The following is a 17,144-nucleotide window of genomic DNA, read 5'->3' as shown; positions in this document are numbered from 1 at the left end:
CAATGGCTAGGGGGATACCACCTATGGAATCTCCACAAATTATCGGCTTCTACTTTAGAAAATGTTGGAGGTCGCCATTAAAGGAGAGAGAGCTTTTCTTGTTGTTCGGATGATTGATATGTGAGAGGTGGGGGTCTATTTATAGAGGTTCCCACCTCCTCAATATTGGATAGGATAGAGTCCTATACTCATCTAATATCGAGATAGGATAGAGTTATATACTCATCTAATATCCGATAGGATAAGTCCCTATACTCATCTAATATCGATAGGATAGAGTTATATACTCATCTAATATCCGGATAGGATAGAGTCCTATACTCATCTAATATCGATAGGATAGAGTCCTATACTCATCTAATATCTGATAGGATAGAGTCCTATACTCATCTAATATCAGATAGGATAGAGTCCTATACTCAGTGGTTTATCCTTATCTTGGTGGGCGTCTATCCAACCTTATTTCCAACAGAACATGAAACCACCCTTTCTTAGCAGGCTTTGAAACCTGATCTCACCCACTATATGTTCATTTCTTGTCTACAATGGGTATGGTGAAATAAGATGTAACCCACCCACCACCTCTTTTTTCTCTCTATTTGGTACTTAACATTTGTTTACGATCTAATACAAAATAAAGTTTAGCAAACAAAAAAAAAACACACTCAGCACTAAGGGGCGCGGTATTGACACCCCACTTTATGGGATTGACACTCCTTTGACAAAATGATAGAACAATAATGGTTATTCCTTATATATCCTTTTACACCCCATATGCCCAAGAGTTCTACGGCATCACGTTGTTGCGAGATCGCATATTTCATGGTATCAAGTTGTCGTAAGATCGCAAAATCCACGGCATCGGGTTGTCGTGAGATCCCATATATATCCCACGGCGAGGAGTTGTCGTTTTTTTTTTTTTTTTTTTAACACACGGCATACGGATATCTCATTTTATTCTTTAGAGCTTATTTATACACTCTAAAAACAACACCAAAACCATGAAAAAAAAATGTACAATCGAGGTATAGTTTTGCTATCTTGCGGCAAATTTTTTTATACGCTATAAGAAAAACTTGTGAACAAATTAATAAAGAAGAGTTTTGATAATTAACACAATTAAATACTCTATTTTGGTTAACACAACCATCTTGCAACTTATTTTTTTTTATAATGACTATCAAAAAAAAAAAAAAAAAAAAACCCACGGCAACAACTTTCTATGGATTTGTCATCTCACGACAACCTCTTATTGTGGCCATTACCTTTTCGCGGCAACTTCTTGTCGTGAGTGATTTATTTTTTTATTATTATTTTTTTTTCAAATTTGAATTGTTATGTGCACTTGTTGTCAAAGTTTATAAGATTGAGTGATGAACGAGGTTTTAGATGCCACAAGTTGAGCACCAGAGTTTTTTTCTTTTGTATTTTTTGTTTGATTATTTTTATGTATAAAAACTATATTTAATAAGAATTAGAAGAGTGGGTGCTTGGTTGATAAAAAGAAATGAGGAGTGTACAACAATTTATATGATTAATGGAGGGATGCCCCACTACCTTGTAATTGGTAATTGGTCGGGGTGCCAATCAGCACTAATGGGATTGTGATCGTTTGCACCGATCCTGTAGACTGTAGTTGTGTTTTTTAGGCCCAATATGAAAGTACGAACCGAGGCCCAAGAGCAAAGGCAAAGAAAAGAGGTGCACACTCGAATCCACAAGAGGAAACGAAAACGATGATGGGGAGCAGCAGCACAACAACAGCGGCAGAGAAAACAGAAGGAGAACTCTTAGATGAAATCCAAGAGCTTCATCGTCAACAAAGAGAGGTGCTTTTTTATCCCAAAAGTTTCATTCTTTTTTAATTTTCTCTCATGTTATTAATGTTACTTTTATTATTTCAGATTACTGATCGTCTTAGAGACCCAAGGGGTCTTCGTCGAGGTGGTTTACCAGCTAATGGACCCAGAAATTTTCCTCCTAATGCTCGACAACGTGCCTTTGTTAGACCAGTAAGTTTATTTTCAATTTTTTATTGGTTTTAGTTCATTACATGTTTTTGGCTTTGTTGGGGTTTTTAATGTTGTATTGTTTTTAGGCGGGTCGCGTGGATCCAGAAGATCAACCAGCTCCCAAAAGGCGTCTTTCTTCAGCTGTTGTCATGGTTTATATTTTACTACTTGTACTCTATTATGCACATTGTAGCTGAGATAGTTATAGATGAAAAGCAATGATTATTTTTGTATGATGAGGTTTTCTTAAGTAAAAGATAAGCAAGTTTTGATTTCTGTGTTATAATGAAGGTGAAGGATGGAGACGCCACTGAGGATGTTGCAGATGGAGCACAGGATGTGAAAGAGAAGGAGTCTACTACAGAAGGTGATACTAGATTGGATACTGAGAAGAACATCTCTAGTGAGTATCAGCAGAGTCGTGATTTCAGGAGGAGAGATGGTAATCGGGGACTGTATAGGAAGGTACTATATGTTCACTCTTCATATAGTAATTTTTTCACACATGCGACTGGAAAGTTTAATATCATGTTTTGTATGTGTTAGGATTCTGGCAGGGCATCGAGGGAAGTTACTGACCCCACCTTGGTTAACAGGAATAGGAGAATGCTTGGATCGCTTTTGGGCACATTGGAGGTAGTTGTCTTTCTGACTAATTATATCATATCAGGTCCAGTTTTGCATTTGAAACTAGTCATTAACAACTCTCTTATATTGGTAGTGACTTGAGTTTTTCAATGAATATGCATGCTGATGTGTACATTATTAAATCTTAAGGATGTCATTATTTCGTCCTACATTATTTAAGTATTGAGGTTAAAATGAAATCCCAAAGCATTTTTATTAGGGATAATTACTACGAGATGAATGTGTAGTATGATTTTGAAACAGTTTGGATTTTCCCCACTTTCCATTTACATCTTTTATTTTCATTTCAGAAATTTCAGAAAGAAGACATACATCTATCGGGAACAGAGGCGTATATGCGCAGGTCAAATTCTATGCAGAAAGTGAGTTCTTGTCAGCTTTTCTTGGTTTACTTATATTTTTAGTGCACTTACTTTCTTTTTCAATGGATGGATTTTGTATACCCAAGAACCAGTAGAAAGCATACAAATACATATTAAACATAAAAGAAATGTCTTGCACTTGAAACAGTGGCATGTAATCATTAGTATGTCCCAGGACTCCATGGTATCCTAATTTTTAAGATTGGGCTAGAATAGCTGAAGACAGAGATAAGTAACAAGATGTACAAAGGAAAGAGTTAGATGACATAATGTGAGGATACTTAGCTTGAAAGAATCAACTGATTTGCGACCGTGTAACCGTCTAACAGAGCCTTGTTAGAAGTGGAAATTGTGGTGGTTCTTTTTGTAGAGGAGAAACCTTAATGATTTGCCATTGCTTATTAGATTTGACTTCCCAGCTTGGAAGTGTCCCAACCTGTACCAAAACATTTCTGTTTTCAAAATGGTATTAATAGCTTGAATTAAGTTGTAAAGAAGCTACTCATTGCTTTCTCATCCCAACTGGCCCTTAAACTTTTCAAAACAATCTAGGAATTTGTCAGTACTGTATCATGTTGAATCCTTAATGCAGCATTTCTTGAATATGTTTATAAATCTCATATATGAAAGCATGATTTTTTCATGTAGTAATCAAAATATCAAACTTTCTATGTAGGCTGAACAAAGGGCGCGAGAAGAAAGCGACAAGTTGAGGCAACAAGAGCGTGAAAAAATTGCAGAAAATCGGAGGAGGGATTTGGTGTGTACTTTCTTCTTTACTTATTTATGAAACTTGATTGGAGACTTTATCAATCATTCCATACCTTCTGTAGGTTTCTCATACCTTTTTAAGGATTTTTACCAAGATATACCTCTCGACTTCTTTACTTTTGTACTATGGCTGAAAGAAAGGAAACAGACCTTCCAAAGAATTTACCTAGGAGTTGATCTCCAGCATAGCCTAATTCCTCGTGTGTTTACTGCAGACTCTCCGAGCTCGGGTAGCTGCCAAGGCAGAAGAAAAAAAACTGGAGTTGCTCTTTCTCAAGTGGAGTGAGCACCATAAAATACTTGGCAATTATTTAAGGTAAATTTTCATATGATTAGATGTGCTATTTCATAAGGTGATTTTGCTGCTGGGACTCTGGGAGGAGTTCACCATTTTTCTTTACTTTGCTGAAGTTGACTTTGTTGCTCCTTTTTCTCAGGTTATTTTTTATTTCGGTCCAAAGTATCCATATTCACAATTTTGTTGAGACAAAGATAAGTTTCTGTTCGTGCGGATAGTTTTTGTTTGAAGCATCTGGAGGCTTTCTAGCTTCCTAGTATAATAGGTAGCATAGCTGCATTTTATTTTGTTTAGTGATACCCTTTTATTTGATTATGCATTGTGCTTGTGTTAGGACCAAAACAGAGCCTTCAATCTGTTACATGCCTGTGAAACCGTTGGATGATGATGAAACTGTGGCTGAGCAGAGAAAAGAAAAGGTTTGGTTGCCCTCTATTTTCAGTTCTTTTCGTTTGAGGATTAACATATTCTGCATCTCTTTTGTACATATCTTTTTGAACGAAAAAGATACAGGATTCATGTATCTTAAGCTATTTCATGACTGTCTTTTATCTGAACGTTGAGCCACCTCAGACCAAATGATGTCTGGCAATTTGTCTGAGTTCTATAAAAGCTCCGTCTTAGGTCTCTAGCACACTAAACATGGTTGGGATTGCAAATTTATATTTCACTAATAAGATGTTGGGACAATTATAAGTGCTATTTATCTGGCTGATCAACTACATTTGTTTATTGATAAGGAAATACAATATTCTGTTTCTTTGACAACTATTGGTAGATAATTAGATATTTGCCTTGGAAGTATAACAATCTCTCCTGGAAGCTGGTTATTTATCTTCTTACACCCTTTTCCAGGCTTTTCTAGAATGGAAAAATGCTAGAAGGGAGGAGCTATCAGAGTATCAAAAGCAGATTGGGGAGCAATACGTAGCAAATGTGGAAAAAGAGCTGGAAAGGTTGCAAAATGGCAGAAATATGAGGAGAGGAAACAACAATACAATTAATTTACAGGAAACAATGGACAAAGAGCTGGAGACTCACCAACTTGAGCATGGTCCAAAGACAAGAAAGATCCCTGGAAGTGCTGAAAACAATGACGATGATGATGACGTGGAAGATATCAATGTCGGGGAAGATGATATAATGGATGACGTGCTTGTGGCTGACGATAACAACAGGAGCCTTGATGTTGCTACCAAGCCTGAAGCAGGTGATGCTAGTCCAAGCCCGGATGATATCTAGTTTATGCTGATATTCATCTTTTTTGGTATTTTGTTATTTTATTTGTCCTGTGTCTCGGTAGTTATAATTCTAGGTTGGTGTATTAGAGCCCTTCTCAATGAATTTATATTTGTTTTTCTTGTTTTATTTTTCTATATTGAACATTTCTCCTAATCTGAATATTGAGTGTGAATCTAGTTACCGTGTGCTTATTGTTGATGCATCAATTACACACCAGTGACACCACTTTGGAGGGTCTGATATTCCATATGGAAAGCAAAACCGTAAAGAATGAAAAGCAAAAAGACAACTAAACAAGAAAGCAAAAAGGAGATAGTGGAGGTAGATCAATTTTACAGTTCCAGCGCACGTGGGGGGTAATGAGATAAGAAAAAGATCTGGGCTACCACGAGAATATCCCTATAGGGATGAGTGTTTCGAGACAGTTGGATCCGAAATCCAACGGTCCGAAAATCAAAAACAAAAAAGAAGAGAGAGAATATGGGTTTGTTTTTTATTTTCGGACCGTCGGATCCAACGGTCTCGGCTGGCGTCCCTATGAAGATATCTTTGGGGTAGACGAACTCTAAGAAAAAAACAATCCAAGCCAGCAAACAATAGTTACTGGAGTCTAGAGAGGTGCTCCACTCGTCCATAAGGAGAATGTGTCTCTGATTTCAGAGCCAGTGGTCACCGAGGCAATTTTGAGCAGTGCTTTCATGTCCCTTGAGAGCTTTGAGGCGAAGACCAGAATTGTAGTAGTTATCAGTCACTAGCACGGCTAGTGACTTGCCAATCATACAAACACCGACCCAGCCTATGGCTAGTGAATTGGTAGAAATGACTACGACACCGTCGGGGATAGGGAAAGCTCTAATGTCAAATGGGGATGCTCTATGTACATCCAAGTCTCTAACTGGAATAATATTGATGGGAGTTAGGAGTATAGCTCTTCATCACCCATATGATGGCTGCTGGGATGGAATTGCTGACAATCACCATGGTGGAATAATGCCACAAACTTCTTTTGGTGGATCACTACTTTTGTTTACGGGCTGCTAAAAGTACAAGTTACTTTCTACGCCTACAATAGCTCAATTTCAATGTACTGTTCCCATTCAATCGTGGGAGTATGGATGCTTTCATAAGAAAAAACAATTGAGACCGTGCTCTTGTCTGCACATGTCTCACGATTGCGTGAACTGCAACAGTTGAACTTACAATCATGTGGTGAACTTGTCAAAATAAAATTTTGAACACTTCATCCATCTTCCTTATTTTTTGCGCACTTGATCATTTTTAACCATTGGAAACATGTTCGGAAACAATGCACAATAAGATGTGGTGGTGCCAATGCACGAAAATGGGTATACATTTTGAGCATGAAGTGATAGACCAAACCAATAATATCCAAATGAGACATGACCTTGACCCTTGACTCCTTGAGACATGCGTGGATGTACAATTTATTCAAAGAATCATTCTGAATTTCTGATGGTAATCTAGCATTGAATTCAAAATTACTACTCAGTTTCTTTCAAAGAACATAGAAGTCCAGCTATAGTAATTTTTCTGCTAATTTTTCCTTGAGTTCCAAACTTCCAATAAAGGAAAACAGAGGTATAATGATGCCACGAGCCCATGATGACAAAATAACTTGTGTTTCCATCCGCCCATTCTCTGCTTTTGTTTTTTGCTTATTTGTGAAGCAAGCAAACAAAGAAAAAAAAGCAACCTCCTCACTCCATCTCTCCTCTCAAAACAAAATCGAAGAAAAACTGATGTTGGCCAAGAAAGAAAGAGACTTGAGCTCATATCCTTAGCTCTCATTCTCTCCATAATCATAATACACTCATAAAAATATGCCTTCAGCAACTAACATGAACTCACACCCAGCTCCACCTCCACCTCCACGCCACCATCCCACTAATCACAGCCACCAACATACTAACAACAACCACAACCAAAACCGTTACCATCCCGATTCTTCATCATCATCAGCATCATTCAAAGGATGTTGTTGTTGTCTTTTTCTACTCTTAACATTTCTTGGTCTACTAGTCCTAGCTGTCATACTTGTAATACTCCTAGCAGTAAAGCCCAAAAAACCTCAATTTGAGCTAGAACAAGTAAATGTTCAGTATGTTGGAATCACCCCAACAAGCTCAACAACACTTGCAAGCCCAGCAATCCCATCAGCTTCATTGTCACTAACTATTAGGATGGTATTTAGAGCTGTGAATCCAAACAAAGTTGGTATAAAGTATAGTGGAATGGAGTTTTATGTAATGTATAGAGGTGTGCCTTTGGGTGTTGCTTCAGTACATGGGTTTTATCAACCAGCTCATAGTGCTAGACAAGTTGTTACTAATGTTAATGTTGATAGAGTTAATTTGCTACAAGCCGATGCTACTGAAATGATTAAAGATGCCAGCCTTAATGATCGTGTTGAATTGAAAGTCATTGGTGATGTTGGTGCTAAGATCCGGATTTTGGATTTCACTTCTCCCCGGGTTAAGGTTAGTCTTGTCCTTGTTCTTGTTTACTTTACACTTTTTCTGGTGCCGGTGATATAATTGATAAAACGTGGTACCCATGTGATTGACCATATTTTAAATAGTTGCATTGTGCAACCCCCATTGTCTAATGTTGCATGCCATTCATATCCTTTGATGTACTGAAAAATGAGTTCATATATAAATGTTTGGAATGATGGATGTTGCTGTGGTGGTATATTTGGCAACTTTGTATGCTATCCACATTTTTTTATATTCCTTCCTTGTGGTTGTTAACTTTATAAGAGGATATCCATGTTCTTAACTTTGTTAAGAGTGTGTTACTTTATTGGGGTGTTTTTTTTTTTTTTGTTTTGTTAATGTTAATGTTGATGGGAATGAGGAAGAATAGTGTCCAATGAGGTTTGGCACAAGTGTGTCAATTTGCCAAAATTCCACATGTATTACTGGTGTGGAATTGATGTTGATTTCCTGTTTTAAAAAACAGCAATTCACTATCTATTAAAGCATAATAATAATGTTGCTGGTGCCCACTAGCAAAGTCGGGATACGAGAGGTCTGGGGCTTGTTGTATATGATAGGTTTACAAACTTAAAGAAAAGTGAGCACCCACAAGAATTCTTATACGAACTAGGGAATGAATCTATTGAGTTGAAGCATAATTATATATGGATCATTATATATTTAGCTGATGTGACAGCATAATAGTTGAAGTGGAACACAATCTAACTTGTGTAGGGTAGATTTTCTCATCTTGCAATGAATTGATTTTCGAGCATGATTATATCTATGAAACGGGTTTGATTTGAAATCTATATAGACTGAGATATTCATAAAAAGAATCAGACATTTTGTTGATGGACCGTGTCAATTGTAATGAGGTCATGTTAATGCTTATAGGACAGACGCATTAACATGGCTTCTGTTTTGGAAGATGGAAGTAGAATTAAGATACTTGTCTCGAATCAAAATTATATTAAGGAAGATTTCATTTTTCATTTTTTCCATATTGAAATGGATTTTGTTCTTTCCTTGTGAATAATTGCGGAGTTTTGGTTTGGCCCTTTTATTTTGTAGGCCGTACACGTAAGTCCTTTGCCCTGTTTTATCATTAGCAGAGACTATGTATTTAGTAATGTGGAAGGAGTAATTTAGATGGAAATTGTACCAATGGAACAAGAAGGCAAAACATAGACTTTAGGGTGCGTTTGTTTATCAGGAATCGGACTTGAGGAATGGAATTAACTGGAATTTTTGGTGGACCATTCACTTTTAGCCTATTTGGAGACATAGTTGGATTCTAAACGGACTCCAATTCTTTTTATTAAGTCTTTAACCGACCCTGTTAATCCAAAAGAATCCAAATAATCGGTTTTTTATTTCTAATCCGAAAATGGAGAAATAAACTAAAAATTGGAGTCTGTTAGAGGATTCTATACGGCAACCAAACACATTAATTGAAGTAGGAATTGAATTCCGATGATTTCTGAACGTTTGCCAAATACACATTTTGTAAGTTGGAATCAAATTCTATTCTAATAGATTCCATTCCAATGGTTTGCTACTTCATTCTATTCCTAATTAGTTTCCAGTCTCAGTTGCCAAACACACTCTTGGTTACTTACTGAAAGTGCTCAGATAACCAAATAGGCTAATCGAACTCTTATTTCAGCATCCCGATAACTTATGCACTTATCTATGCTCTTGTCTAGCTTTGTCTAGAGGTGCTACTTTTTAGTTGAAGAATTATTCACTTGTGTAGATGTGTAAATTTGTATGAATGTTTTCTCAAATAAATTTTTTGTTTCTCTTTTTCATTCCATCACAATTCACTATTGCAGTCTCTTTCACACTAAATATATGATGATCTTTTTGTTTCTGTACACTTTAGAATTAATAAGTGGAAATACTAATGTGAACCTATCACTAAAGGTTTCGGTGGATTGTGCAATAGTGATTAGTCCTCGCAAGCAATCAATGACATACAAACAATGCGGAGTCGATGGATTGACTGTCTAATGTTGACAATGGTGACTTCTTTGTAATATGTTAACTTTTGAATCCAACTTTTAAGGCCATCGAAGAGTATGAGAGAAAGAAAGGCGGTGGAAAAGAAGCCTTCAACCTAGTCTTACGACATTTTGTGAGCAGAGGAGGAGGATGGGAAAGGAGGTTTTGTATGAATTTTTTTGTCCACAGTTTTCAAATTGTAAATTCTTTCCTCCCGCACCATTCTTCATTTTCCATTTTCCATCAAATACTTATTTTGACAAATTACCATCTCACTTGTATGGTGCTTTACAACCAGATAATGATTTTATAACCCTTTGATTATTGACTAATTTGTATCTTGTGCCTTTCCAAATGCCACCCTGCACTCTCTCTGTGGGGCGGACCTGCTTTTTTTTTTTTTTTTTCTATTTATTCATGTTTTAGTATACTTTGGATCCGAAAAAGCTGTTTGAATGATTGGTGGTGTCTATTCTCATACGTAGTGTGGTCGCCCATGGACCTGGCATATGGCATTTTCATTGACAGTGTTTGTCCGCCTTAATCCTATTTTGATTAGAGGTGCCATTGATCGAACAACTTGTTCAAGTGACTTCGCAGGTTCCTTCGAAGTTTGAACAGCTTGTTTGAGAGAAAACTCTGCAAATTGAGAAAATCCAGTGTTTTTCAAGACCATTGTAAAATTGGACCTAAATAAAAGCTAGATTAATATGAGATTGGTTTGAAAAGTTCATCAATTTCCATCATTTGACATACTTATTTAGTTTAACGTTAAAACATCCCCTCCTTATGCTTTTAGGTGAAAAACAATTGTAAGATAGGGAATTTATGCACTTACACTTCTTGCTGTATTAGTCCTGTATCATCTGCTTAATCTTATTGAGCTGTGAACAAGTAGGCGCGCAAGACAGCGTCCACACAGAATCAGAACCCAACAGAATTTCCAAAAGTAGTCTGCAATGTGTATAAGAATCTACGAAAAAGGCCTAAAAAAGGTATCGAACTTTACAAATTTCAATACTATAAACTTTTTTTTTGTCAAATTGGGGACCAAACTTTTTAATTTTTGCAATGTGGGGATATGTGTAACATGACATCTAAATTTTTCACACAGTGTTTTACAATTCGAATTAATTGTTATACACTTTGATAAGAAAGTGTATAACAATGTATGTAACTTGTGAATTATGAAACACCACATGAGAAATTTAGACCACATGTGTAACTAGTCCCCACATTGCAAAAATTAAAAAGTTTGATCTCTAATTTGACCGAAAAAATAGTTTAGTCCCCATATTGTTTTTTTTTTTGTTTTTGTTTGGTAAGCCTATTTTAAATGAGATCAGTAACTCTTTGATGCTGGTGGGATTCGATCCCCATACCTCTGGTATCATCACCCATATTGTCATAACTTGTAAAGTTAGATACCCTTTTAATCGTTTTTCATATCGATTAAAGCATTTTTAAGATGACTTGTAGATATTAGATAATACTAATGGATAATTATATACTTGTTTAGATAAAGTGGACAAAGAAAAAAAGGGATTAGAGGTGGGGGTGGGGTTGTTGTTTTTTGTTTTTTAATCACATGGACACCGCATGATCGGGGGATCTCGATGACAAAGTGAAAGCAGCTCCATTATCCAGCCATGAATTGACTGTGTGTAACCAGGAAACCGCGAGAAAGTTCTTGCTAGATCTACAAAAAGAAAGTGGACTTGCGAAATGCGTAGTCGGCTTGTCTTTGTTTAAACTATTTTTTATTTCTCTTTTTCCTTTTAAGTAACATTTAGTGTCAAAGTATTAAATTTAGTATGGCATTTAGTATCAAAGTGTTACTAGATAACATTTAGTATCGAAGTATTACTTTTAAGTTTTAACAAAGGAAAAACAACTTCCTGCTTCGCAACCGATACTCTCGGGCATAATTTATACGAAAAATTGGAACAAGTGTATCAAAAAATTCAGTTACGTAAAGCTCTGGCACTCACAGGAGTCACAGGTACGGGCTAGTACTTCTGATCAAATTCGAACATATTTCCCTCAAATCCTACTTCAAGTGAAGTCTGGCGTCAATACATCTCCAACCATGTTGGACTTCGTTGCCAAAAGGTTGTTGCAGACTTGCAGTCAATCTAGAGATCTTACAGAGGGTTTCACTTTCCGTGAGGCAATAATTCTCAATCTCAAGTTTTCAGTATGTGACATAGTTGACACCTAAGTGAACGGACACAGGACTGCTCTGTGTGGGCCAATGGAGGCAATCTTGGACGAGCATTCAACGTCCATGGAGAACATGTTCAATCAGCAATAGTCTTACCAGAAATGTCAGTACAATTCTTAAACCTCGAGAATGACTAGCTAATAAAGATGTTTATGACTAAAGATGTACATATAATAATATCTTGAACTACCAATACAGCTGAATCTGTTTAGCAGCACCAACAAGGGAGGCCCACTGCAAGAGATAGACCACCAATAATTTAATAAGAGTAGCATTTAAATGCTTGTACACATTTACAGGAAACCACGCCGCTACAAGAAGAAACTACTTTTCTTTCCACCAACTAGAAAGTTAAAACGTTAATACATGGGTGGTTGCTTGATCTCTGATTCACTTCCCCACAGTAAGCCATGAAACGCCAAACTATTCTGAATGAGATGTCCAGTACATGAGCCCACTGCAGAAGTACATCAAAAAATCAATAGAGATTGGGAACAAAGTTCAGAACAACTAAACACCAACAGCTTGTTGTCTAAAACTTTGGTAGTTCAAAACAAATCTCAGCCAAGTGAAGTGAATATCATCTTTGAGTCCTTTTATATAATCTTAGTTCTTTTCCCATATCAGGCATGAATGATGATGTTAATTGAGACCTTGCAATTTTGTATTTTTGTCTTTTCATACCAATGCTATCCCACGTAAGAGCAACGTTAAGTAGGTCTGGACTACATGTGTAATTAAGCGTGTGTTGAAAAATATAATAGGTAGTTCATTCCTAAGCATGTAATAGCAGCTACACTTTAAGAAGACTATGAAGAAATGGAATATTAAGTTAACAAATTGTTGCTACAGACCATCCATCAATATCTATATTACTATGCAACAAAATGGTACGGTTAAGTTCTGCGCTGTAAGATTATCCAACAAAAGGTCTGCCATTAACAGGGTCCAAACAAGTGATAGCTTTCATATTTATGTACCAAAAAAATACTATGACAATCGACTAAATATACCTGATTAGTACAAACACACACTGCAAAACACCAGCAGTGCCAGTCCACACAGAAGGTCCTGATTTCACTAATGAATCCTGTACCAGTAGGCCGACAGATGCTGCTAGAGACACAAAGGAAACAACATACGCAAAGAAAAGCCAGAGCTTCAACCTGCATTTTAATAAATTACATTAGATAAGAGCTACTTCATGTCGGGAGAAACAAACACACCCTACAGACAGCATAATACTTAAGTTGCGTTTTTAACAAAACCAACCAATGTAATCTCCATAGGCTTAGGACATCAACATTCATTACCAATACACTTCAACCCATCAGAAAAAACTTTTTTTAAAGTTCACCATCCAATTAGAAGAGAATGCAATTTATGGGAAGATGTTTGGACTTTTTTTGTTTATTTATTAATAAAGACAAAACTAAGCATAAAAGGCCTACTTATGATCCGACTGAACTGTAATGAAGATACCCATAAAACTTGAAATGAATATCCAATGATGTCTCATAAGGATATGATAATAAACAAAGACCTGATAAATAAAACTTTACATAACAACGACAACTAGCGGTATCCAGTAGTAGCATTCTATTATAACTCAAAACAGCCACAAGGGTGAATTTCCACTGCTACATTTTTATTTTTCTTTCCTTTTCTTTTTAATCAAAAAATGGTAGTTCATTAGTGAAAGATAACAGGTACAAAGCATAATGACTGTCCCTTTAGCAAGAAGATAAAATGGTAACACGGATCCCAACAACCACAATACCAGTCCTCCACCGAGTCACAACACTAAAATGCAGTTACATGATGAATGGGTTCCAATCAACCGACAAATCAAGAAATGGTCCAGAGAATCAAGTCTGCAATGAGCATGCCCCAATATCCATCTATCTGTCATACTCAGACTGACCATAATACACTTAATCTTTGGAATCAAAAGGAAAGTCAAAATTCGAGAAACTTCCAGTCACATCTTCTACCATGTTCCTTTCCTCTGCCCTCAGTGCTCTCCTCAAACCGAGGACGCATTAACTCCCAAAATTGACAGACTCAAGCCTATCCTTCTTAGATAATTCATTAGTTACTCCAACATCTATCGGATTTTTCATGTTTTTGCAATTACAATGACTAATCCGGTCGGTTGTCCTTTGCAGGGTTAAAGCATTCTTGTGAGCAATTAGCCTATTTTTGGCAATTCTCTCCCAATTTGACATGGTTTTTCAATCCAACACCACTTCTTTCAAACTGAAAAACCGTTTCCCCCTAGTTCACTAGGTGGTAACGCCGTAAGGGTAATCTTTTCTATATCTCTTTGCAAGGTGTTCCACGTTATAGTATACGATCTATCAATCACACCTAATCTGATCAAAATTTGTGAGAAACTGTTGGCAAAAACACTCTGACCAAATTTGGACAGGTAGCAACCACTCACCTTCCAAAACTCTCCATCTCCCAATAACTAGGTCCTGAATAGCATTTGATCTATATCCACACCCACAAGGCCACAATGAGGCCAAACAGGATATGATAAGGATTCAGTTGCATGGTTTAGATCTTTAAACAAAAACAACAAAGAAAAAGAAAACTGAGTAGACCACTTTTCCCCAACCTACTTGTCAATCCATGCACCACCTCAAAAAACAACATCTACTCCTCTGGAGACATTTACCTCGATTAGCATCCCTCTCAAAGGAGACTATGGTGCCATACTGCCATCCACAAACATTGATACTCTCCCCCACATTGAAGCCACTGAACGCATCCTGCATGAACCCACCTATTATCTATCACCTTCTGAACACACAACCCACTACTCCCACAAAATTTAAAAAGATTCTTCCAATTAACTCGCGCAAATTAGCAATTCACTAAAAAATAGTTCCTCCAACACAAGTTTCAACTCGTTTTTCACCCTGATCAGCTCAAATAAAATCCCACACACATATAGTCAACTGATACACACTCTTCTAAACAACATTGAAAACAATTTAACCGTAAAAAATCAGTAAAACAAACAAAAAACTCATGAAACTAAACTAGCCACAAAAGATACAAAATTTATTAAAAATTGCACCTCCATTCGCCTTCTTCATAAGGAGAATAATCAATATCTTCCCTTCTAACACAATTGAACATCAAAGCAGCCAATGATGCAAATATACCTGGTGTTAAAACAACAAACCTCGTTCCCATTTAATCAAAATCACTAAAACATAATCAATTTTGAAGATTGAGTAAAAAAAAAAAAAAAAAAAAAAAACTCACCGGGTAGATAATGAAGGAAAGAGACTTTAACAGAACTACAAACAACAGCATCGACCCAAAACCACCAACCCGCTCCAAATACTGCTCCTGATACACCTGGTCCGAAAATTGCCCATAACTCTCCCAAATCCATTGTTTTGAGTATAAGCTTCGAAATTATGCTTTGGGAGAGATCGAAAGTGAGGAAAGGCCAACTGATGAGGGACGAAGGCCAATATGATGATTTGATTTAAAAGGACAAATCCCGATTTTTTTTTTTTGGCCAATATCCCTTTAAAAGTATTGTTTGTATTTAAAAGGACAAAATTGCTAACGATTTTATTAGAAGCCACTTCGAATGTGTAAATAGGGGTGGGCAACTGTCAATGGGTCGGGTTGGGTCGGGTTCGTATCGTGTCATATTCGGGTTATGTGGTAGGAGAATAGGCACAACAAATCCAAACCCGATCCAATTACTAATCGTGTCGAGTTTGTTAAACCCAAATCCAACCCGCCTATATAACGGTGACCCGCTAAGCCAATGGGTCAATTTTAAATCAGTTTCGAATCGGATTTACAAACAACCTGTATGCAAAATATTTAGTATTTAATGATTTTATTTATCAACAAAATATGTATTAATTCTCAAAAACCATCTATAATTTAATTACATATTAATAAAAATTGAATAATTAAACATATCTTTATTGAATGAGTCAATATGACAATTAATCCTTCTCATTTTAATCATTTATGTTAGGTAGTTGGGATGATAGATGAGATTTTAGATCAGTTTTGGATCGGATTCACTGACAATGTATGCAAAATATTTAGTATTTTACTATTTTACTATTTTATTTATCATATATATATATATATATATATATATATATATATATATAAATTCTCAAAAACCATCCATAATTCAATTACATATCATTGAAAATTGAATATCGATGGCTAATCCTTCTCCTTTTAGTCGTTTATTTTAGATTGTTGGGATAATGAAATTTTAAAAAATAATGAAACTTATCTTAAAACAGGTTATATAGGGGTTGATGACCCGACCCATTAGACCCAACTAATCAGGTATACTATCGGGTTACTTGGGTTAACATATATGACCCTAACCCAACCCATTTATTTGCAGGTTCGACGAGTCAACCCTTAAATAACCCAAAAGCCTTTTTTCTCACCTCAAACCTGCTAATTTCGTATCGGATTCGTGTCGGGTTAGCGGGTCATGTACAAAACTACCGCCCCTAAGTGTAAAGGTTCGCTAACTAACTAGCCATATGCTCCCATGTTTCAGCTGCCACAATAACCAAGTTTCATTACTTCCATCTTAAGATGCACCTCAATAAACATGAATTTACCTATTGCTTAGAGTATTTCCAATGCAAGCCACTATTATTCACCTCCACGTAGGCAGTATTTCTCCTCTTTTCCACCATTTTGGTGAAAAGCAAGGTGAGGCTGCCCAATGCAAAAGTGAAAAATAATCTCAAACGGGACGTTGGATTCCGTCTGAATGTAAAAATCGAAAAAGCGCGGGATGGAATGAAACATCCCGGCCTCGAACGGGTTAAAAAATCGAAAAAGTCAAAACACATGAGACGGATCCAACATCCCGTCCAAAAATTTAAAAAAAAAAAAAAAAAAAAAAAAAAACAAAACAAAACAAAAAAAAAAAAAACACACACACACACACACACACACACACGAGACGGAATCCAACATCCCGTTTGAAGTTCACAACTCAACCACTATCTCGGTTGAAGGTTTCATCCTCGTTTTGACTTAGGAAAATAGTCACCTTGATAT

At 36.4% G+C, this 17,144-nt stretch overlaps 3 protein-coding genes across 4 annotated transcripts; 2 read left to right on the top strand and 1 right to left on the bottom strand.

The window, feature by feature from the left end:
- Positions 1-1,670: 1,670 nt before the first annotated feature.
- LOC147490964 (protein-protein interaction regulator family protein) lies at positions 1,671-5,509 on the top strand. Its single transcript, XM_086564710.1, has 10 exons — positions 1,671-1,829; positions 1,905-2,012; positions 2,099-2,164; positions 2,304-2,477; positions 2,559-2,648; positions 2,951-3,022; positions 3,699-3,782; positions 4,009-4,109; positions 4,426-4,510; positions 4,947-5,509. Exons 1-10 carry the CDS (start codon positions 1,737-1,739, stop codon positions 5,331-5,333), a joined length of 1,260 nt encoding a protein of 419 aa, XP_086420836.1. The 5' UTR covers positions 1,671-1,736; the 3' UTR covers positions 5,334-5,509.
- A 1,531-nt stretch (positions 5,510-7,040) lies between these two features.
- Positions 7,041-10,170, top strand: LOC147490963 (Late embryogenesis abundant (LEA) hydroxyproline-rich glycoprotein family). 2 transcript variants are annotated; one of them, XM_086564711.1, is made up of 2 exons: positions 7,041-7,831; positions 9,761-10,170. In XM_086564711.1, the coding sequence occupies exons 1-2, from the start codon at positions 7,175-7,177 to the stop codon at positions 9,845-9,847; spliced, it is 744 nt and encodes a 247-aa protein (XP_086420837.1). In that variant the 5' UTR covers positions 7,041-7,174; the 3' UTR covers positions 9,848-10,170. The 2 variants fall into 2 exon arrangements, with proteins under 2 accessions (XP_086420837.1, XP_086420838.1); XM_086564712.1 differs by having other exon boundaries at positions 9,783-9,923.
- Positions 10,171-12,211: 2,041 nt separating this feature from the next.
- On the bottom strand, positions 12,212-15,698 carry LOC147490962 (transmembrane 50A-like protein). The gene is made up of 4 exons (XM_086566238.1): positions 15,342-15,698; positions 15,151-15,238; positions 13,076-13,228; positions 12,212-12,519 (listed from the first exon to the last, which is right to left on the bottom strand). Exons 1-4 carry the CDS (start codon positions 15,472-15,474, stop codon positions 12,486-12,488), a joined length of 408 nt encoding a protein of 135 aa, XP_086422364.1. The 5' UTR covers positions 15,475-15,698; the 3' UTR covers positions 12,212-12,485.
- Positions 15,699-17,144: the final 1,446 nt, after the last annotated feature.

Source organism: Coptis chinensis, chromosome 6, assembly GCF_015680905.1.
Source record: "Coptis chinensis isolate HL-2020 chromosome 6, ASM1568090v1, whole genome shotgun sequence".
NCBI lineage: Eukaryota > Viridiplantae > Streptophyta > Magnoliopsida > Ranunculales > Ranunculaceae > Coptis > Coptis chinensis.
The sequence above is the reverse complement of the archived record's forward strand: the minus strand, read 5'-3'. Positions and strand labels throughout refer to the sequence as shown.

Excerpts from the sequence above, each read along its gene's own strand:
- LOC147490964 (XM_086564710.1), top strand. The coding sequence starts at position 1,737 with ATGATGGGGAGCAGCAGCACAACAACAGCGGCAGAGAAAACAGAAGGA. Across the intron at positions 3,023-3,698 it reads GGTCAAATTCTATGCAGAAA|GCTGAACAAAGGGCGCGAGA; the intron begins GTGAGTTCTTGT and ends CTTTCTATGTAG. Across the intron at positions 3,783-4,008 it reads AAAATCGGAGGAGGGATTTG|ACTCTCCGAGCTCGGGTAGC; the intron begins GTGTGTACTTTC and ends TGTTTACTGCAG.
- LOC147490963 (XM_086564711.1), top strand. The coding sequence starts at position 7,175 with ATGCCTTCAGCAACTAACATGAACTCACACCCAGCTCCACCTCCACCT. Across the intron at positions 7,832-9,760 it reads TCACTTCTCCCCGGGTTAAG|GTTTCGGTGGATTGTGCAAT; the intron begins GTTAGTCTTGTC and ends CTATCACTAAAG.
- LOC147490962 (XM_086566238.1), bottom strand. The coding sequence starts at position 15,474 with ATGGATTTGGGAGAGTTATGGGCAATTTTCGGACCAGGTGTATCAGGA. Across the intron at positions 15,239-15,341 it reads TTTCCTTCATTATCTACCCG|GTATATTTGCATCATTGGCT; the intron begins GTGAGTTTTTTT and ends TTTTAACACCAG. Across the intron at positions 12,520-13,075 it reads TGTGTGTTTGTACTAATCAG|TGGGCTCATGTACTGGACAT; the intron begins GTATATTTAGTC and ends GTACTTCTGCAG.